Below are 22,244 nucleotides of genomic sequence, written 5' to 3'. Positions count from 1 at the left end.
GGCAACACCAAAAGTAGGTAGAAGGAATGTACCAGTCATTGTACCAAAGAGAACCGTGGATGCTCATCCCTCGCCAGAGGTGGTTATGATCTAGAAGCCATGGCACTCAAGGAAGAAATCCGAGCTGCCCGGGAATTGCCAACACCAGGTAGATCTTGGCTGGAAGCAGAGCACACCAGAAAGATGGTGACATGTGTCTCATTGACTGCAGAGACGTTCGGTTCTGTGGATCAAAAGAAATCATGGAGAGCACCGTGAAGAATGCGAATTCTAGGACCTGTAATTGTGCTCACGTGGAGGCTGCACATTTGAACAGAGCGGGGGAATGCTGTATGTCTGACATCAGGAAGGTGCGTCAGGGTTGTATCCTCTCACTATACTTAGCTTGTCGGCTAAGCAAATAATTGTGAGAGAGCAGACTTTGTTGAAGAACACGGCATCAGGATTGGAGGAAAATTCATTAACAACCTGTGTATATGCAGATGACACAACCTTGCTTCCTGAAAGCCAAGTAGACTTGAGACACTTACTGGTGAAGGCCAAAGATTATGACCTTCAGTGTGGTTTACATCTCAATACATCTCCGCTTTATGGTTTATAAATCTTCCCAGCTGGACCAATGTAACATCACGATAAATGGGGGGAGAAAGAGAAATAGTCAAAGATGTTACTTGACTTGGAGCCACGGTCAATGCCCATGAAATCAGCAGTGGGAATGCATTGCATTGGGCCGTGTAAAGAAGCCACACAGGCATCTTTAAAGTGTGAAAGAGCAAAGATGGCACTTTGCGGACCGAGTGTACCTGATCCCCAACCGTGGCCTAGTCAGTCACCTCTAATGCAGGCGGATAATGACGACTGAAACACCTTGTGTTTTGTTCTGCTCCTCCAGGCTCTTTGTAGGTCATAACCCAGTAGCCTTGTGCCTGGGTGACGGTGCAGTGATGGTGGGTGACGGTTCGTGGCTGTGCCACATCCTGCTGTTCTACCTGCCCTGCTCTCTCCTGCAAACATCACTCGCAATCAGAGGAGTTGTGGTAACGTAGTGGTTGAGTGCCCAGCTGCTAACTCAAAGGCTGGCGGTTCGAACCCACCAGCCACTCCCGGGGAGAAAGATGAGGCAGCCTGCTCCTGTGAAGACTACAGCCTTGGACACCCTGTGGGGCCGTTCTGCTTTTTCCTTCAGTGTCGCTGTCCATTGGAAGGAACTTGGCGACAGTGGGGTTTTGTCTTGGATAAAAATCAAGTGCACTGAGAAGCCTGGATGACAAGGGCACCCTCTGACCCCAGGAGAAGGACTCCCTGGCTCAGAATGCCTTTTTCATCTTGGTGACTTGGGATGACAGCACCATTCTGCTTTGAGCGTGGACACCACACCTCCACCACAGCCTCGGTGCATCTAAGCACTGAAGCCTGGCCACTTTCTGCCCGGAAGGCCCAAGCCTGTGGTCGCCTCCCCTCAGAACCATGTCCTGGGCTCTTAATCACCAGCATCCCCTGACGGGGCGTGGCTTACTTCTAGGATTCTAATACCTGTCGGTGCCTAATTTTCAACAAGGGAACATGAATTCGGCACAGAGATGGCATTTTCTTAATTGCCAGGCTAAGAATAAACGAAACCACACGAGGATATTTAATAAGCTAGCACAGTTTTACAAACTGATTTTCTCCCTGCTGGCTGGCTTATTCTCTCAGTCACGGAAGCTCAGTGATCTGCCTGGTTAATATGATCCTTTGGCATCCCTCAGGGATACCAGCAGTCTTGGCACTTCACGGGGAAGCTCCGAGGGAAGGGATACCGAGGGAAGAGGTGCCGGCTGAGTTAGAACCTGCACTAAGGTGTTGCAGCTCTGGGTCCCCACTCAGGTGAAGCGTTGGACTGCTAGTCCAGAGGTCAGTGGTTCAAAACCACCAGCCGTTTCATGGGAGAAAGATGAGGCTTGGAAACCCTAGGGAGGGTCGCTATGAGTGAGACTTGATTTGATGGCAGTGGGTTTAATGCAACTAGAAGAAGCCCATGGAACCCTTGCGGTGTAGTGGGTTAAGCGTTGGGCTGCTAATCTCGAGGTTAACAGTTCGATATCATGAGCCGCTCCTGGGAAGAAGGAGGAGACTTTCTACTCCTGTGAAGAGTTATTCTCCAAAGCAAACAGTAGTCAGTTCTACCCTGTCCTGTGGGGTTGGCATTGACTCAGTGGCAGTGAGTTTGAATTTGTTTGTTTTTTTGAGTAGGAACCCGGGTTGTGCAAACACTTAGCTGCTAACCAAATGGTTGTTGGTTCAAACCCACCCAGTGACTGAGGGAGAGAGACCTGGGCGTTGGCTCCCATAGATGACAGCCCAGCAAACCCGTGGGCAGTTGTCCTCCATCACAGGCAGTCACCATGAGTCTGAGTCAGTGAGACACCCCTGTGTCCCCTGCACTCTCGCTTTAGAGACAGGCAGCCCATCTAGGGGGTAGTCACTGTCTTAGACCTGTGGGCACAGGCTTCTCCCCAAGGCTGCAGGTGGTTTGGGGGTGCAACTTTGGAGGGAGCTCTTGGGATGATTACTGGACCCAACTTGCCCCTCCTTCAAAGATCCTGCAGCCCCAGACAACCCTGTGCCAGGCCTGGCACCCCATCCTCTCTGCCCAGCTCCTCATGCTCCCGACTGCTGCTCCCCCATGACCCGTGGAGGTGCTGCTAGCATTCTGTGGGGCCTTTTCCCTAGGGGCCATAGGGTGGATCTTCCAGGGGGCACCCTGTGGTGTCATTGGGATCCTGGGAGGGGTCGTGAAAGGATTTGTTCTGGGCTGTTTGCTCACTGCTGCCTGGACCTGACCTCCACTTCTAAGTCAGACTGACTTTCCTCCTGCCTTCTCGTCTCTCTCTTTTAAAATAGAAGTTAATTTTCAGTGGTGGTGGTGCCAGCACGCATTCTAAAATACGCCAACTCAGCAATCAGTGACCGGAAGACAGGTATACATCGCTTTTTTACGCGTCATTGTAGACACTGAAGGTTGGTGGCCACCCTGTGCCTAGAAGTTTCTAGCAGTGTGTTGGCTCAATTTATGTCTCTGCCACATTTTGGCCATTCTGATAACATTTCCGTCTCTGCAGTTGCTCATGTAACAGGCTCCTCCAAACTCACTTCCACTGAGTCGATTCTGCCTCATCTGGGGTTTCTGAGACTGTCTCGTTAACGAGTTTCACATGAAGCTTTCTACTTCCGTGAAGAGTTAGCAGCTCAGCGTGAACCCCTCGACACCACCGGGGCGCTCAGTAACAGGCTACAGTGTAAATGTAACTCTTTTTGGCCCAGGGTAGCTCTATTTGATGCTTTGACCACTTGGATGTGATCTTGGCGGAGTTGCCGTGGTCTGGAACTGAACCCATGCTTTTTCCAGAGCGATGTCGGGCGTTCTCCAAGCCATGCTCCGTTCTTGCCATCCTTCCTCCAAAGCATCCTACCCCCACTCGTGTCACATGCGCTCACTGCCCCCTGAGCAGTGACCGCCCTCTCCCGACGCCGGGTGACCACTAGTCATCTCTGGTTTCCGGGGATTTGCCTGTTTCCTATCAATGAGATGACAAAGTGTGCGTCCCTTGGGGGCAGGAGGTTTTCAGGATTGGCCCGTGTTGTGGCACGCATGAGGGCTTCCTTGCTCTTTCTGGCCAACTGCTGTTCCAGGTGTGTCTGCGCCATGCATTTTGCCTGTTGAGGGATCTGTGGGTGGCTTCCCCCTTGGGCCGTGGTGAAGACGGCTGTGGTGAACGTCGGGATGCGGCCCTTCCTCCTCCCTCACGTGGAACCTGCTTTGTGCCTGCAGAATTTCTCCCTCGGATGCCGACTCGACTGTCAGCGAGGAGTCCAGTGAGCGGGATGTGGGTGACAAGCCCCCGGTGGCGGTCGTCGACAGCAGGCCCCCACGAGGCCTCCAGAACGGTCAGTGGTTCTTTCCCACCTCCCCGTGGACATCGTCGTTCCTGACATTCAGGGTCCACATCACTCACGTGCTGAACCGTTTCTCAGACCTCTGTGAGCTGGACCACTGGTTGTGTGTTGATGGTCCCAGGTCACGGCCCAGTGTGGTCTGCGTGGGGGAAGGCCTTGCAAGGTGCCCCCTCTTGCAGGTGTGTTCTGTGGTTATGCTGAGAGTTGCTCTGGCACTGCGTCTCAGAGGCCCCTCTGGGGGGTCAGCGCCCACCTCCTTAGGAAGCCCCTTAGTAGTTTACCACTGACCTTGTCAGTGAGCTTCTGACATGCTTCTCAGAGCTCTGAGCCCACGTGACTGTGGCCAGGTGACGTCATTCATGTCTGATGCTTTAGCTGCGGACAACACAGCACCAGGACCTCTGTCGACAATAACCCACGGTGCCCCCACGTCTGTCAAAGCACAGCTGTGCTCCATGGGTTTTAATTTAAAAAAATTGTGGATGTGTACACAGCTCCCAGTGCTGAATCCATGATTCCTCTTCTTGAAACACCCCCTGTGAGGCTGCCCACACACCCCTCCCTGCCACTCTCCCCAAGTATCACCTCGCCTGGGATTCTCTGAGTTCTCCAGTCTTTTATCTCCCATGATTCTTTCCCAAGCAGAAGTCCCCCAGGGTGGACTAAGACAGATTAGGCAGAAAGGCCTGGCAATGTACCTCTGACAGATTCCACGCATCACCACAGAAGAGTGAGAATGCGGGAAGGTGAGCCCCATGGCCGTCGCTTACATAGAGTTCATCCATCTGTCCCCGTGATTTCCGAGGCTGTGTTCACCCAGCTTTTGTCAGTGTTTGTGCGAGGCGCAACAGAAAGTCGGAACAGCCCGACTTTCTATGCCTGTATGACCGAGCAGCACATCGAGTCGGCGTCCTCTGTCCAGCGTCTCCCTCTCCCTCCTTACTCAGCTCCTTTGTTCAGTGGAAGCCATCCAAGGGCCTGAGTACCCTGCTTCTCAGGTGAATGACCGAATGGGGGCCTGTGGCCACTGTGTTACACTGGGTTATCTAGAGAAATCCAGCGGCACTCATGTATTTATAAGAAAGAGCTTTCTGTTAAGAAAGCAGAGGCTATCCCAGCTAAGTCCAACTGAAGTCTATAAGTCTGGTACTAGCCCATAAGTCCCTCTTCAGTCTCACGAAGCTGCAGCCCAGTGATGCAGAAAGGCGAAGTGGGATGAGGAAGATCATGGCTGGTGTGGATCCGAGAGCGGTGGAAACATGACGGGTGCCAGCAGCTCTCAGGGCCAGGCGATCCACATGGGGCCACCCCTGGAGGCAGGCAGAGTGCCAACAAGCTGGAAGGTTGAGGGCAGAGAGAGTAGGAGATTCCCAGTCTCTTCCTTATAAGAAGGCCACACCCCCAAATTGGCATCATCAGGCTATAGCTTGATTGACAGGTTGCACCCCACCCATACCCTTTCATACAAATTCAGCTTGACATAAAATCCTCCAACTACCACAGCCACCAAGTGGGGTGATGAGATAGGACAGGGCCATCCCATCCCAGGCTGCAGCTTGGGTGGCCTCACTCCCAGGACGGACAACACAATGTGGGGGTGGGGGGTGTCTTTCTTTCTGGGCTGCCTTCACATTCTAGCCACTCTTACATCTGCCACCTGTTCCCCTTCTTCTTTTAATAGACGTTCACTTTGAGCAAAAGAGCCCTGATGACACAGTGGTTAAGCGCTCGGCTGTGAAATGAAGTGTAGGCCACTTGAACCCCCTAGCAGCTCCTCAGGAAAGACCTGGGGGTCTGCTCCTGGAAACACCGGTGTGCCAACTCATAGGGGTCGCCCCAGCGGAAGGAAACCCAGTCTGGCCCTGTGCCATCTTCACGCCCTTGCTGTGATCAAGCCCATCTTTGCAGCCACTGTGTCAGCCCATCTCACGGAGGGCCTTCTTCGTTGCTGCTGATGCTGTGCTTTACCAAGCATGATGTCCTTCTCCGTAGGGATGACAAGCTAAGAAACCCTGTGGAGCCGTTCTGCTCTGCCACACAGGGTGATGGGAGTCGGAATCAGCCTGGTGGCATAGCAACAGCCGCACTTCTGAGGGTGGGGCTAGGACCACAGAAGACTCGGGCAGCTGGTTCTGTGTTCCCATGCACAGTGTCTGTCTCTCATGCATCTTGAAGCCTGGGGTACTCTGTCATCACGGATGTCCTGGCATGGATGCACTATGACACCCGTAGTCCATAGACTGCCCCTCAGTCACCCTTGCAGGGCATCATGTCATGTGCCAGCCAGGCACCAGGTTGCTGCTCCTCAGCGGGACATGATCCTCCCCCCTCCCATGTCCCCCAAGGTATCAGTGGCTTAATGGGTGACCCTTTGTGACACTTGCCGTTACTCTGTAAGGCCAGCCTATCTGTGGAAGCTAATGATCTCTCCTCAGGCACAGTGCCTAAAGTGTGCGGTGCCAAGGCATGGTCAGGGAGAGATGCCCAGGAAGAGCCGGCCTCAGATGGCCGTAGCTCCTAACCGTCCTTCTATAGAGAACATGGAACTGACTCAGGGCAGAGCCAGTTACCAGGAACTACGTAAACTTAAATATCACTGACTTATAGTCCATAAAAATTTCCTATTGCTTGGCCTCACATTGTTCTTACTCACACACATATATATTGTATATATTTTTTACTCTGAGGAGAACCCTTTATACAGTGAGGGGGGCTTAAAAAAATTCATGCCTTTTGTGTTAGTCTGGGTGGACTAGAGAAACAAATCCAGACATTCATATGTGTATAAGAAAGAGCTTTATATACAAGAGCAATTGAATATTGAGAAAACACTTCAGTCTAGTCCAGATCAAGTCCATAAGTCTGATATTAGCCTATATGTCTGATACCAATCTACAAAGCCCTCTTCAGACTCATGCAACACATGCAATGATGCTTAATGCAGGAAGATCACAGGCCAGTGGGTGGAAAGTCTTGTGGATCCAGTGGCGGTAGAAGCATCTCAGCCTTGGCAGGGGGTCTCCATGTGGCTCCTCAGCTCTAGAGCCCTAGCGTAGCTCCGTGTGTCTTGTCAACAGGAATGCCTTCCCCAGGAAGTCAGTGTGCTCCACCTCCAGCGAGCTGTTTATCTCCTTAGTGCCTTCAAATGAGGTCATCAAGCTGCAACCTGATTGACAGGCTCAACTCCACCCCTTCACTCTTAAGTCTCAAATTGACAACGGATTATGTGACTACCACATATTACATACTCACACAACTGTTTGAGTCCCCCTCCTATCTCCCTTATTTCTCACGTACATTTGAAGTTATGAAGCTTTGGGCTTCCTTTAAAAGCGATGCCTACCTGTGCCCCGAGCCATTGGGAGTGGGGACTCAAGCAGGCCCAAGCCCACCATGTGCAGCAGCAGCAGCAGCAGCAAACTCAGCCTCTGCAAGGTGGGGACAACCCCAGCGCCCGCCGCCTGCTGAATGGATAGACACAGCGTGTTCTCGCCAACGTGTGGGGCCTTGCTCAGCCATAAAAGAAGTGGTCTCTGGAGGCATGCTACAGTGGGTGAATCTTGCACATCTTGTGCAGCAGAATTTTCGATTCCAGAGGACACATATGAGGTAGCTTTTGAAAAGCTGGTGAAAAGACACCGTGATTTTATAATCTCATTTTCCCACCAACTCTCTGGAGCCCCTTGTCGTGTATGAACCTCTGTGCTTTGAAGTGTCCAGGAGAGGCGCGTGCTCTGAGACCACAGGCCTCCCTTGGCGACCAGAGGCTGGGAGGGTGGGTAGGGCGTGTTAGGGTACGGGATCCAGTTATTTTGATACCAAATATGATAACTCAAACCAAACTCACTGCCATTGACTTGATTCTGACTCATGACCCCCCAATAGCAGTAGTACAGGGTAGAGCTGCCCCTGTGGGTTTCTGAGAATATAACTCTACTAGAGCAGAAACCCATGTCTCTCACCCCAAGCTAGTGGTTTCAAACTGCCAGCCTTGTGGTTAGCGGGCCAGTGCGTAACCCCTACACCACCAGGGCTCCAGTATATGTCATGATAGTTCAGATCAATTTAGTGTCAACGCCATTCCCCTCTGACACCATCTGCACACAAGACCCTCCTCCTCTGACTCCTGGCAAGCTGAGGAGCCCCTACGACACCCCCACTTCTGACCAGCTGGCCGCCACTGCTCTCTATGCCCGAGTTTCTCTAGGACAAGTCAGAGAAGGCAGGAGAGGGCTGGATGTAGGGCCACACACACAAAGGATGTGGGAAAGAGGAAGCCCCTAGAGCTCATTGCCCAGGGCCCTCACTGGCATCCAGACTTAAAGAGGCACTTTCTGGGGTAGGGGCTGCCCTCCCTATCTAGGCCCTCGCCTCTGTGAGCCACTTCATTTGCATAAACCTTCTGGAGGCTTCAAGATATTTCAATCACTAGAGAAATTGCAAGCACAGTTCTTTGTGGACACACAGATCACTCTAAATTGGAGTCGTCTGGATGGCTTTTTTTCCAGTGAGATTTCAGTACTCTGTCCCCACAGTAGGGTGTCCTTGTAGGGTCTCCCCGATCCCCCAAGGATCCTGTCAAGAACAATCCTCTGTTGATGACTCTCCTGCTTCTTGTCCTGAGCAGGGCCGCCCCCACCAGCCCTGGCCCCTGAGCAGCACTCCTCCGCGTCCATCTTTGAGCACGTGGACAGGATTGCCCATGCTGCAGAACCCAGCCGCCGGGTTCCCAGCAAGATCCAGCTGATTGCCATGCAGCCCATCCCAGCCCCCCCTGCCCAGCCTCCCAAGCCGGGTGACCGTGTGGCAGAGACCAACAAGATCAACAAGGAGGTACTTACCTGTCTCTGTGAGAAGCCATGCCTGGCCTGCTCAGGATGGAAACACAAGGGCCCAGGGTGGAGCTAGGGACAATTGTTCCCACCTTAGAGGTTGCACTGGGTCGCCAGAGATGACCCTTCTGGGTCTGCTAGCCTGAGAACCTTCCATTCAGGAGGGTCCTGCCTCTAACTGTTCAGAGTGGCTTCCTGACTGTGCAGACGCCATTGTTAATGTCTAACGGACCGGCCTGCCTTTGAGGAGTCCCTAGAAACACCCCAGAACCAAAGCCACTGCCATCAAGTTCATTCACACTCATCCTTTATGGGGCCTCTGAGACTGTCAATCTTTATGGAAGAGCAGACCGTTTCATCTTTTTCCCAAGCAGCAGGTGGTGGGTCTGAACCACTAACCTTGTGGTTGGCAGCCTAATGCTCCACCAGAGCTCTTGGTAGGGGCTCCTGGTAGTTTAAATGGTTTGTGCCCAACCTCTTAACCTAAAGATTTGTGGTTCGAACCCTTCCAAGGGCACCCAGGGAGCCAGGCCTGGCGAGCTGCTTCAGAATGGTCACAGCCTTGCAGGTCTACCCTGCAGGCTTGGGGTCACCTTGAGTGGGAAGGGGAAACTCCCAGCAGCCAGTGTGTCCGGAGGCCCAGCTCTGAAGCAGGCCTGGAACAGATGCTATGTGGGGAGTGAGCGTGTGCTTTGGGTGGGTTGGGAGGAGGTACTGCCTCATGGTCCCCTCTGTTACGTCCCCGAGCAGATTCAGACTGCGCTACGGCACAAATCAGAGATCGAGCACCACCGGAACAAGATCCGGCTCCGTGCCAAGCGCCGAGGGCACTACGAGTTCCCCACTGTGGATGACCTGTCCTCGGGCGACACGCGGGAGCGTCACCGCGTGTACCGGCGAGCGCAGATGCAGATCGACAAGATCCTGGACCCCACAGCCAGTGTGCCTTCTGTGTTCATTGAGCCCAGGAAGAGGTAGGTCCACGGTCCTGAGGCTTGGAGACCCCTCACCCTGCACTGCTTGGCTCCTGGGGCACTGGCCGTTGGCCGGTGAAGAAGATGGGGAACAAGGCTTCTGGTCACTGACATGTCTCCTGTGTTTCACTTCCTTCAAGTCAGCAGGGCCCACTCTTCCTCTCCCCTCCCCTTCTTTCTAGTCCCCTCCCCAGATCCCTCTTCTTTATCCCTGTCCTCCCCGCCCCCACCCGAATTCTGTGTGTGCATCCTGCCCATCCATCTACTTTTCCTCTCTGTCCCCCTCGGTGCCTTTCTCAGCTCTTGGCCAGCATGCACAAAGTGTGACTGCCCCTTAGAGTCTGCTCTTCAAGCGATTGTCACCCACCGGGCAGACGGCACTTCCTGTTCCAGCAGCCTTGACTCTCTGCATAGTGTCACCACCCCTCGCCCCTCCCCAGCCTAGGTCCTGGCCAGCCCTCCAGCCCTCTCCCTGCTCTGGACACCTCTGCCAAATTGCGCTGAAATGGCTGGTGGCCTGGTGTCCTCGGTGGTTAGTTGGCCCAGGTGGACCCAGTACTCCCTGAGCACAGACACCTTTCCCCACCCCTCACCCCAAGCGCATGGAAAGCTCAGTGTTTCGTAGGTGAGCTGGGGCAGGACGGGGTCTGCCTGTGACCATGTGCCTCTGTGCCCCACAGTTCGAGGCTCAAGCGTTCTCCCAAGCTTCGACGCAAGCACCAGGTCAACGGCTGCCCCACCGATGCTGAGAAGGACAGGCTCATAACCACGGACAGCGACGGCACCTACAGACGGCCCCCCGGTGTGCACAACTCGGCCTACCTCGGCTGCCCGGTGCGTCTGTGGGCACTGTGGTCAGGAGCCTGGGCGGCGGGCTCTGTATGGTGCTTGATCTCTGACTACTACCCCACCCCACTAAAAATACACAGCATCTGCTAATCTCCACATATTATTACTTTATGGGGAGAAGATCGGACTTAATGAGAACTAAGAAATAAGGAATTCAACAGCTGTCAAGATGAACGGGGCACAGTGCATCTCCAAACGGTGAAGGCAGAACCGGTAGCATTAGGACTGAGGCCACAGACCCCACTGAGCAGGGTCTTGCCATCCCACTGGGAGGCCGTGAGGAATCCAGGACACAGGGAGCAGCTGACGGCAGAATGGTGTGGAAAGAGGGTGAACTGACACCCTCCGGGGGGTGGGGGAGGCAGTCCAGGGATTTCCCTCCTGCAGGGGAGACCTGCTTCTGGGAGAAGCTTGCAGAAGCTTCTGTGAGGAGAATAAGAAGGCAGGTGACCGATTCCCTGGCAACTCCAGGCCACAGTGGGTGACAGAACTCTGGCGATTAGTAAAAGGTGCTCCACTAGGTGCATAGAGACTTCCAGGGAGACGCTTACTACGGGATTTATGCCAGACTAGGTGACTTACTGTAGAGCTTGCCTGGGCGGCCATGCCTTGCTAGAGGGCTGTGCTTGCCCCCTAAACTGTACAAACCTCGATGACGTGGGTGCTCCTCCGTGATTTCTAACACTGGACCACCTGGGTCATTCGTCACATGTGGACGGGTGGTACGTGGGCTTCAGAACATTTGTGGACGAGTGGAGATGATATTCCACTCCTCTTGTGACGCCCCCTTGGGACATCTCAATACTCAGACGTGCCGAAGCACCAAATCTACGCTGGACCTAACCACCAACCCGCCATGAGGGGCTGAAGGAGCCAGACTAGTCTCCCAGGAATTCGTGTTCGAAAGCCCGACTGTGGCTTCCAGCCTGCTCAAGGGCACTGGGGTGATCCTGGAGAGTTGGAGGGTCTGCACACGAGACCCCTTGTTGGTGGAGAGACGTGACGGCGTGGTTGGAGAGTTACTTTCCAGACGGACATGTCATAGGGCGTCCACACGGTGGATGGCGCTCTGCTGCAGCTGGCGTTTGGCCTGCGCTCTCTAGCTGCCTAGCTCCCTGGAAGGCTGTCCTTGTCCCCTTGACTCCTAAGGATAGTGGCCTCCTTCCTTTGTTCGTCTCACATGAGGCCGCTTCCAGAGTCCGATGTGTATAAGCAGGGACCCCCCTTCTTCCCTGTCACTCCCCAGCCGGCTGTGGCTCCTTCTGCACAGGCCTGGTGGAAGAGCCTTTTTCTGATCACCCAAGTCTGTCACACAGTGCAGCCGGCTGTTACGTGGGCCGTCTCCTGATTCTCCTCTGTGGTCTTCATACCTGGCCCCACAGCTCGAGGCCTGGCTCTCCTGGTGTGTCACGCACAGTGTGGCGCCTTGTCCTTCAGTCGGGCACTTGTTAGCTTGGTGCTGCGCTTTGCACCACAGCCGTCCTCCTTTGGTCCTGAAGGAGCCCAGGGACCGCAGAGGGTGGGGATCCTTCCGGTGTCTAGTCATAAACTGCAGACCCCACCTTGGGGTCCTCTACATCCTTGTTGAAAACCCCCAAGGGGAAAACGTCTCTCCTTCGCAGACTTTCCCACTCTTCAGGGTCACACCAAGCCCCGGGGGTGGGGATTTGAAGGCCTGGGAGATGAGAAATGTCACGTAGTAGCGCCTCTCCTGGGGGATAAGGGCGGTGGAGAAGCAGGCAGGAAGGCGTGTACACAGGAGTGAGCTGTTAGGTGGGGGATCTGCGGTTTGCAGCAGTCCCCCTGCCCCACCCCTTCAGGGTGGTCGCTCACTGCTGCTGAGCAGGCTCTGTCTAGAGAACGGTGGTGTTGGAATTCTCAAGGAAGTTTCTTGAGGTTTAAGTGGTGGAGTGCTCTTTTCTGCAGAGTGGGTCCTGCTGGTAAGTCTGGCAGTTTGGGGTGGGGTTCCCCTCTGCTGCCCACAGTTCTGACAGAGCTGTAAGGCCACAGTGCCCATGCACGCCATGGGGTCTGTGATGTCTTGTACTGAAGCAGCCTGCAGACTGCCTTACCTTCTGGGGCCCGAGTCTAAGGAAAGCGAGGTTGTCTTCGTGTCTGTCGTGTGAGACGTCTGCGTGGCTGCTTGGTAAAAACACGCGTGTCCGGTGCCTTGCTGCATCCCAGGTGGCTGCATTTTTCCAGACAGTGTACTTTTTTGTTTTCCCCCATGTCTGTGAGGTGTGCTCAGAGCCGCTCTGATCCTCAGGGTTTGGGGAAGCATGTGCCTGACGCCTCTTCCCTCTGCTGTTGTCCCCTCAGTCTGATCCCGACCTCCCGGCAGAAGTCCAGACTCCGTCCTCGACCGAGCTGGGGCGGTACCCCGGCCCCCCCTTCCTGGCCCCGCAGTACGTCCCGCCCCGGCCGTCCATCGAGGAGGCCCGCCAGACCATGCACTCCCTCCTGGATGACGCCTTTGCCCTCGTGGCCCCCAGCAGCCAGCCGGCCAGTGCTGCGGGCCCATGCCCTGCGCCCCCCGCTGGGCTGCCCACCAACAGCACCCCTTCCCGGGAAGAGAGGAGAGCTGCCCAGTGGGGGTCCTTCTACAGCCCGGCCCAGACGACCAGCAACGCGTGCAGCGTGAGTCCTCCCGGGGCAAGGCTGGGCAGGTGGGGGAGTGGGGTGTTGTTGCTGAGTGGAGCCGCACCAGGGCTCATGTGATAAGAACGAAGGCTTGATGAAGCACTAGTTTGTAGGGTCTTCTTCTAAGTGGATTCCTGGAGGCCCTGGTGGCGCAAACAGCCAAGGCCCCCAGCTGCCGCGAGCAAAGGTGGGAGGTTCCAGTCTGCCCTGAGAAGCCTCCAAAGTAAGCCCTGGCAGCCTATTCCTAAACCCTGTGGAGCATGGTTCACCGTGCTGGATGAGCCTCTGTGATTTCAAGTGTCACTGATGGCGCCTAGAAAAACAAGCGCACTCTTTAAACACCCCAGTGTTGGGAATTGCTGAAGGTGTACAGAACAGATGAGTTGACCATTGAGCCATTCGTCCATGTCGTTGAGTGTGTGCCCACCTCCTCTCCTCTGTTTCCCTTCCTCCTCCTTTCTGACCTTTGTGAACTCTGCCCTTGGGTGAATGCTGCCCTGTGGATCTCAAGGGCTTGGTGATTCTTAGGTGTGCGTGCCTCCCAGCGTTATCTTGCCTCTTACCCCCAAACCTAACCAAGAGCGTTGCCCTTCTAGTGGATTCTGACTCATCATGACCCGATTGTCTGGCTGAAAATCGAGGGGTGGGGTGAGTCATTTCCAGACAGGCTCTGGATTCCAGCAGTCTCTGGGTGACCTGCAATCCTGGGCAAAAAGTGACTTCTGAGTGCGGGAAGCAGTCCTCTCGTGCAGCTCGAATCTTTTCTTAGAGGAAGAACTAGGGGCTCGGGCTGGCTCAGGGCGAGCACCTTGGAGGAACCGCCAAACCACACCTCATCGATGTCCCAAGGACTGTGCAGCACACGCTGTGCCCAAGGCGTCAACGCCCCAGACTGGGCCACCTGGGAGCTGGATGGATCCCCGGGGACCACACCGGGCAGGGACCGCCCTGTCCAGAGACCACATTGCCATCCTGTGAAGGGGATGTGTTAGCATTTCATCTGCCTTCACCATCCTTTTCTTCTTTATTTTAACGGGCCGTTCTCGCCCATCAGATGTACCTTCTTAAGATGTGAAAAGAACAAACAAACAAACCCAAGAAGAAGCACGAGCATTATTTTCTCCTAATTCCAGATTAAGTCTCTCTAAACCACACCTCCCTTCTGCCCCCCTTCGAACTCCTGGCAACGAACTCACTCTAATTTGTCTTTACCCAGGACAGCAGAATGCTCCTTAAGGCCAAGATGGCAAGACTTGGCCACACCGTTCTTTGGACATATTGTCAGGAGTGCCTGGAGAAGGACATCGTGCCCCGTAAAGTGGAGGCACAGGTAAAAAGAGGAAGGCTCTCGAGATGGATTGGCACCGTGGCTGCATCAATGGGCTCAGGCATAGGCTCAATTCTGAGGATTGCACAGGACCGGGCAGTGTTTTGTTCTGTTGTAGATAAGGTCACTATGGGTCGGAACCCACTCTGGGCACCTAATATCACCACCACCACGCAATCATTTGGCGGGAATCATGGAGAAATGGGCCGTCACCACAGTGCTTCATCTCTGGAGAAGGTGCAGGCTTTGCTCTGACTGCGGTGCAGCGGGGGTACCTGCTGCGGCTGCTCGTTGCATTTGGGGACTGGCTGGGTTGTAGGTTTAGCTTCGGAAAGAGCCGTCAGCAATGAACGAGCCCTCCTGTGGCTCCGCCTCCTCGCTGGGCTGACGACACAGTCACTGGGGCAGGAGCCGTGGACAGGTTGTGTCACTGTTGCAGTCACTGGTTGGTTACAACACTGTTCACAGGTGTTGAAGAGGATTCTGTGAGAAGGTGGGTAAACCCAGCACCTGAACTGGTGATACAGTGGTCAAGTGCTGACGGCTCACCAGAATCTGGTCAGAGGTGTGACCCCACCCAGCAGCCCCACGGAAGAAAGACGTGTGGACTCTTTGAGTGAGGATGCCAGCCTGGGGAACACCGTGGGCCACTGCCCTGTCCTAGAGGCCACATGACCACAAGCCTCTTAGCCTCACGTTCAAGTTAGAGTGAGGTTTCCGTGAGCACCACGGTCTAGCGGTTCCCTGGTGGGTAGGCGGCCTTGTGAGCCAGCCTTTGTGCGTGCCGTCCCTCTGGTGTGACGGTCACGGTCACACTTTGGCCTGTGGAAGAGCAGCACCCTTGCTTCTGTCTGGGCCTTTCTGCAGCCATCGAAGCCTGCGGGAGAGTTGACCGCAAACTTAACTGCTGTGGCTGGGAGGAACCTGTCACCCTGCTCTGCCTCCTCTGAGGACAGGAAGGCGGTGTCCTTGCTACCATGTGAGCTGCTGTTTAGGGTTTGTTGACACTCATGTTCTCCTTGGCCCGCTCAAGGTGGCAAGCAGAACTTCCTGTCTGGCAGCTTCCCTGCAGGCCGACTAATAGGCCCCAGCAGCCACCTGGTTTGTCCTTCTCTCTCTGCTGCCTCGAGATCTGGATTGACTGGGAAGACAGGTACCTTAAGAAGGGCTTTTCATGGGTGTAGCTGACCCAGTCCTTACAGTTGCCTTTTGCCCCAACGCTTTCGTAACGGTGACCTGTTGAAAGCAAGTGCCTGCTTTTCTCTTTTTGATTCTCCTCGTCCTTTCCCTGGGTCACCGAGGAACTGGAGTGGGGCCAGCTCTGAGCTACCCCGGCTTCCACAGGGAGACAGGAAATCCAGCTCCACACCAGCCCAAGGCCTGCAGCCCCGAGGCAGAGGTCAGGCATGCCTCCGCCCTCCATCCTTCCTTGACGCTCTTTGGACACCAGCTGTTCTCCCACGGCACTCTCCTTCTCTGCTGGGCTCCTCGGTGCTGGAATGGCCACCCAACTCACAGACAGTGCACACAACTGCGGGTCAGTTAGGGTGGTCGGCGGGTCACCATAAGTCAGGGTGGGTAATGCGCTCTGGTCCACAGCAGCACCTCTTTTCAGCCAGCAGCTAGGCCTCTCTCGTTCTCAGCTTCTGGGTCATGCAGTCCCTTGTCCTCTGCCTTTGTGGGCCAGGAAGCCACCCTGCTGTTCTGTCTTAACATCGCCTGATCTCCACAGCGTGGCTGCTGTGCTCTGCCTCATGCTCTCCGTGCCGTGGCCTCTGCTCTGCTGTCTCTGCTGCCTGAGACAGGGATCTCACGGATTTTCAGCTGGTGATAGACCCGGGATCCTCTCTGTTTCTGCTTCTGGCACGGCTCCCTTATACTCAGAGGAAAGACAAAGCTGACCAGCCCCTCCTCAGAGCCTTTTACACCTGCTTTGCACCGTCCCACCCACCTAAACCTACATAATGAGGATCAGGACCCATAGGTAACAAACATGATGATAACAGAGGAAAGGTGGAAGTTGTCAAGGATTGTGCCTTGCTTGGATCCACAATCAGTGCTCACGGAAGCAGCAGTCAAGAGACCAAAGGATGCATTGCATTAGGTGTATCTGCTGCACAAGACCTCTTTAGAGGATTGGAAAGCAAGGATGTTACTTGGAGGACTAAGGTGCTCCTGACCAAGCCGTGGTATTTTCCACCGACTCACATGCACGTGAAAATAAGGAAGACCACACAGGAACTGATGTATCTGAATTGCAGTGCTGGAGAAGAATATTGAGGCTACCGTGGACTGCCAAAAGATAAACGGGTCTGTCTGGAAGAAGTTCGGCCAGAGCGCTCCTTCATCTTACATACTTTGGACATGTTGTTAGGAGAGACCAGTCCCTAGTGGAGGACATTGTGCTCTGTAAAGAGGAGGGGCAGCAAAAGAGAGGAGACCCTCAAGGAGCTGGATTGACCCGGTGGCTGCAACAGTGGGCTCAAGCACAGGAACAATTGTGACGATGGTGCGGGACTAGACGTTGTTTCTGTTGTACCTAGGGTCACAGTGAGTCCGAATCGAATCTCTGTCACCTAACAACAACTACAACAACAACACCCAACTGATTAGTGTAGTTGGAGTCACAGAGAAATGGAAAAATGATCCCTCAGTAAATAACTGTACTTCAACCCAGTGCTTCATCTCTAGCAAAGGAGTAACAAAAAAAGGAGCGGTCAGCCAGTTGTTCATGTTCTACTTTAGCTTATCCTTTGCTCAAACACAATCACAAACCAAACTTGTCCTCAAGTTAACTCAGACTCCAGGTGACCCCTGCGTCTGACAGTGGAACCGCATCCCATCTGCTGGTTTCATGGCTGTAATTTTTGGAAATGGATCACCAGGCCTTTCTTGTGTGGTGCCTCTGAGGCAGATCCAAAAGGCTAACCTGGTCCCTTACTAAACACACTACCATCGAGCCGATTCCAACACCTCGCCACCCTGTGGGGTTTCCGAGGCTGTTGCTTTACAGGCGCAGATGCCTGGAGCAGCTGGTGGGCCAGAACCGGGGGCATTTCGGGCAAACCACTGTGCCTCCAAGGGCCTGGTAAAACCCTTATGGGCAAAGCCAAACCACCTGGATTGTGTGTGCTTGGTTAGCTTGACTGCATATGAATGCGTTTCCGTAACCCCACCTGTACAGAAAGCACAGAAGCCATCGTGAATAATCTTTATCCAGTCTCAGATTTCTCTTCTGGGGGAAGGTTCCCAAAGGCCTCTTCCTCCTACGCCCTGCTCCCATCTGCTCACTTCCCTTCCCTGACGGAGCTCAGCTCTGCCGAGGCCAGCAGGCCAGGAGCTGGCCAGAAGGTGAGGTAACCAGAGACTGGTTTCCTACCTACCTATAAACCTGTCAGGACTCTGAGGCAGAGAGTCCTGTTTCCTCCCTGGCATAAGGACATCAGCCCAGGATGCTAAGTAGCGTGGCCAGCGTCTAACTGCAAAGCCTGTGCTTTTCCACTCACACGGAGCTGAGTTTGCAGGGTCAAGCCTGCGGTGGGTATTTGAGTGGGGCAGAGCAGGCTCGGGGGAGAAAATGACCCTATGGGTCCGTTTCATCTATGAAACTAAGGTGGTGAATCCTGTTCTTGAGTGTCCTTGTGGGTCTGGGTTGATGTACCCGCAAAGGACTGCTTCAGCCCATCCTCAGACCCAAACCAAACCTGCTGCCACTGAGTTGATTCCACTCAATGATGACCCTGTATAGGCTCTCTGAGACCCTAACTCTTGATGGGCGTGGACAACTTCGTCTTTCTTCTTTGGAACAGCTGGTCCACAGACAGCTGTGAAACCAGTGGTCTGGTATCAGAGCAGGCCAAGAAACAAGGAAGACTTCAATCTTAACTGGGAACCCCTCCCAGACACCCAATGGGTCCAACCCAGGTGGATCTGGATAGTAATCACCTAGATGCAGTGTTCTGCTGGTGTGTCTGAGGCCAAGGTCATGACTCTGGGTCACTGAAAAGAAATGCTGAAATAGGAATCCCTTGTGTGTTTGGGGGAGAATCCATGGATTTAAGTCTTGTGCCATATTGTTTTACAACCAGGGAACAGAAACCCACTCAGTTAGCTCCTGTCAGAAGAGCTGGTTGAGGATATGGGGACACCTTGTGGAACAGGACAGGAAGTAGTTTGAGCTTGATTCTTTGGAAACAGAAGAACTTCAGTGAGTAAGGGCGCTCACTTCACCTTGATGGTGTCTTGGAGCCTCTAGTTCTCTTTGCTTCAGCGTGGTACCACATTTGCATAGTTGAGACTCTTGAACCTGAAGACCTGAATCATTGTGGGATACTCCCTGGGTCTTGTGGGCCTGCTGGCAGCGGCATTCAGAGTCAGAGTGGGCACCCAGGCCTTGCCTGTTAGCAGAGACCCCTGAGGCTGCAGGCCAGAGGAGGCGGGAAAACCTGTCTACCATTCATGCTCTGTTATATTACCCAAAAGATAGGAAGGTATAGAAATTAGTTGTGTGCATTTGTGTTTTCAGCTGAAACTTCTAGTATTACGCGATGACAGACTGTCCTGCTCGCATGCTCATTTTGTTTTATGAGAAAATAACTCTCCGGAAAGCTGATCCTACTAACCCAACTTTGCCATTTTGCTGTTGTCACTTTCAAATCAATATTAAATATTAATCTTCTTTTCTTCCAGAGATATGAGGACTATGGAATGACTCCCCCGTCAGGTCCACTGCCAAGGTAAAGCTTTGCTGTGTAAATGTGCTCTATCTTTTTCCTTCCCTGGGCTGCTCTTGGTTCTAGCTGTGGACTCATTTCTTAGTCCAAATTGGGTACCATTTCTGAGCTGTATGTTCGTTCTCTTGATCGAACCACTGTTTCCCAAAGTGGGTGATACTGCTCCTGGAGGATGCTGGATCAATGTGGGGGTTGGGGGAGGTAGCTGCAAAAGCAGATACCTACACTTTATCCTGGACTATAGGCTGTAGTGAAAAAATCATTCATTTCAGGAGGGTGCTAAATAGCTACCTTTCCCCCACCCCTGGAAAAGGGGACGTTAGGCCAAGAAAACTTGGGAACCACTGATCTAACCGAGGAGTTGTGAAAAGAAGTGGAGAGAGAGCGAGCAAGTGAGTGAGTGCTAACAGGGTAGTGAAGCATTTGGGGCCAAGATTCAGGAATCTGGGGCCTTGAAGAGTAAGAACAGATATGTCGATAGAAACCAAGAGGAGAAGCCAACCAGTATTTCCACAGAGCAGTCAAGGGTTAACAAACCAGCCCTCTTCCCTTTGGTTGGTTCACTGTACAATAAGCCAGAAGACTGTCAGCTACGTCACCAGGTGGTTTCCCTAATGACAACCAGGATCCCTCACTGGCAGTGCCCACCTTGCTGGGGGCTCTGCACCTGATAAAAACTATTGTCTGGGCTTTCTTGAGCACAGTGAGCCCTTTGGCTGAACGTGTTGCTTCCAGAACCCCTGAAAGCTACGTCTGTGGAGTTGTTACCAAAGATATTATCCACCCCACCCCCCCGCTAAGAAAAAGGATTTTTCTCTGATAATATTTAAGCCTTAGCCCAAAAATGTACCCTATGAAGTCTTCTTAAAACCAAACCATAGTTTGACTTAACTAGTAAAGAATGTCAGCCCCGAGCCATGTGCTTTCCTAAGCTCTATCTTGATGGGCCATCAAAGCAACAATGGCAATCAGAACATTAGACTAAAACAGCAGTTAGAACACCAGGGGCCTGGGGAGCCGTGCGTGTTTGGTTCTGGAGAAGGAACAGCCCAGAAAAGAAGGCTGGACATGGTGGCACAACTCAGACTGCCGCTGCTCACACTGATTTGTACCTGCAGAAACTCTGGATTGGTGTGTGTTGGCTTGGCCGTGTGTTTTCACACCACTGCCACCACCACCAAGTAAATCGTAAAAGAGAACAAAAAAGAGATAGCAGAACTCGTGTGGGACAGAAGACATGAGCTGTGCCCACTCTGCTGTGGATCGTGCCCTCACACCTCACTGCTTCTTGTGGCCACCACTGTGGCACTGTCTGATGTAGTTTCTGGTATAAGTCCTCCTCTAGAGGCAGATGCCTGGGGGTAGTTGAGCCTACAGAGCTTCCCTGGCGGGCTTGGTAAGGCCGAGTGAAAATACTGCCAATCTAGAATTCCACATCCAGCGGATTCAGTGGGAATGTCTTAAAAGAAGGAGGTTGAAGTAGAGATATCTCCACAAGAGGGCCAATTGCAACCACACTCAAAAGTGACGAAGGGCAGGCAAGAGATCCCAGAGAGGAGTGTGGAGACGCGCGAGAGCACCAAGAGCAGCAGTGTGGGGAAATAATCTCCTCATGCAATTATCAAACACATGCACGTATGTCATCAGGAGCAGGCCAGTGGAGTGGAGCTGCCCTACTACCCATCAGTGGACTGTGAAGAGTCCTGTGCAGAGAACTATTTTATGCTAGACCATAATAAGTTAAGGATCTGGTGTCACTTATAGGATAAACCCAACACGACTATTTAAATCTCAATTGGTAGAATAATAAAAAAAAACTATCTATACAGGACCCATACCTCACACCATATATACAAAACAACTCAAATGAAGCAAAGACCTAAATGTAAAAATCTCAGAGAAGGAACTAGGGACAATGCTAGAGACCTTGAGGCATGGCACAGATAGAAGACCAAACATAACTAAAATGCACAGACAGCAGCAGGCGAGTGGGACCCCCGGAACCAAAAAGACTTCTCCAACGAGTGAAGAGAGAGGACTTGTAGCTTGTGGAACAGTGACTGTGACTTATCCAACGAGAGTCTAATCTCTAAAAAATTACAGCAAAACTCAACAGCCAAGCGACAGTCCAATTTATAAATGGGCGAAGCAAAAGAAGGGGGCCAAGGAAATGAATGGACATTTCCCCAAGGAAGACATGCAGGCCACTCAGAACACATGAAGGGGTGCTCCCGGTCCTTCATCAGCAGAGAGATGCAAGTCAAAGTTACAGAGATAGGCACCCAGACAATGATGGCAGTCAAACAAACTAAACCAGAAAATAACAAATGTTGGCAAGGCTATTGGGGAGACTGGAACTTGCACACACTGCTGGTGGGAATAGCATGGCCCAGCAATCCACTCCTAGATCTACACCCTCAAGAAGTAAGAGGCATCACACACGTAGACAGATGCATACCCGTGTTCTTGGTCACATTATTTGCAGTAGCAAAAAGGCAGAGGCAACAACCTAAGCGCCTCTCAGTGGATGGAGGGTAAACAAATGGGCACATGCACAGTGGGGAACACTGTTGTTGTTAAGTGCCATGGAGTCAGAGCCGACACATAGTGACCAACAGATTCAGGACTCCCCAAATCCTAGGGAGCAGTTCTACTCTGCCCTGGAGTTGGAATCCGCTGCTAGCAGCAAGCTAGGGTAACTACCACGTAGTTACAGTGTAGCTGTAATGCAGTGAATTACGTTCTGTAGCTCTCTTAGCCAGTCTCTGGGTATGGCTGTGCAGATTGGGTGTATTTCCGCTCCTCTTGATGGGTCTGGGTAAGAAAAGGCAGGGGAAGATGCTGATAGGATGATACGATTCAGTTGTGAATGACTGTTAACAGTTTTATGTTTGTAAAAATGGTGCTCTAATGTGTGGATCGGCCAAGTTAACCGTCCTGCTGGTTATAAAAT

At 53.1% G+C, this 22,244-nt stretch overlaps 1 protein-coding gene across 2 annotated transcripts in view; it reads left to right on the top strand.

Annotated features, from left to right (window-relative positions):
• The window catches only part of KIAA1549 (KIAA1549 ortholog), a 105,044-nt gene that overhangs the window by 67,538 nt on the left and 15,262 nt on the right, over positions 1 to 22,244 (top strand). For both annotated transcript variants that reach the window (XR_012786134.1, XM_075558719.1), the window contains exons 12-17: positions 3,812 to 3,927; positions 8,564 to 8,769; positions 9,519 to 9,742; positions 10,423 to 10,576; positions 12,911 to 13,228; positions 19,248 to 19,294. Coding sequence is in view for 1 of the 2 variants with exons in the window: in XM_075558719.1 (XP_075414834.1) it covers positions 3,812 to 3,927; positions 8,564 to 8,769; positions 9,519 to 9,742; positions 10,423 to 10,576; positions 12,911 to 13,228; positions 19,248 to 19,294 (1,065 nt within the window). In the remaining variant the exon portion in view is untranslated. The remainder of the gene's footprint in view (positions 1 to 3,811; positions 3,928 to 8,563; positions 8,770 to 9,518; positions 9,743 to 10,422; positions 10,577 to 12,910; positions 13,229 to 19,247; positions 19,295 to 22,244) is intronic.

This window comes from Tenrec ecaudatus, chromosome 9 (assembly GCF_050624435.1).
Source record: "Tenrec ecaudatus isolate mTenEca1 chromosome 9, mTenEca1.hap1, whole genome shotgun sequence".
Classification (NCBI taxonomy): Eukaryota; Metazoa; Chordata; class Mammalia; order Afrosoricida; family Tenrecidae; genus Tenrec; species Tenrec ecaudatus.
This window is presented reverse-complemented; position numbering and strand designations above follow the sequence as displayed.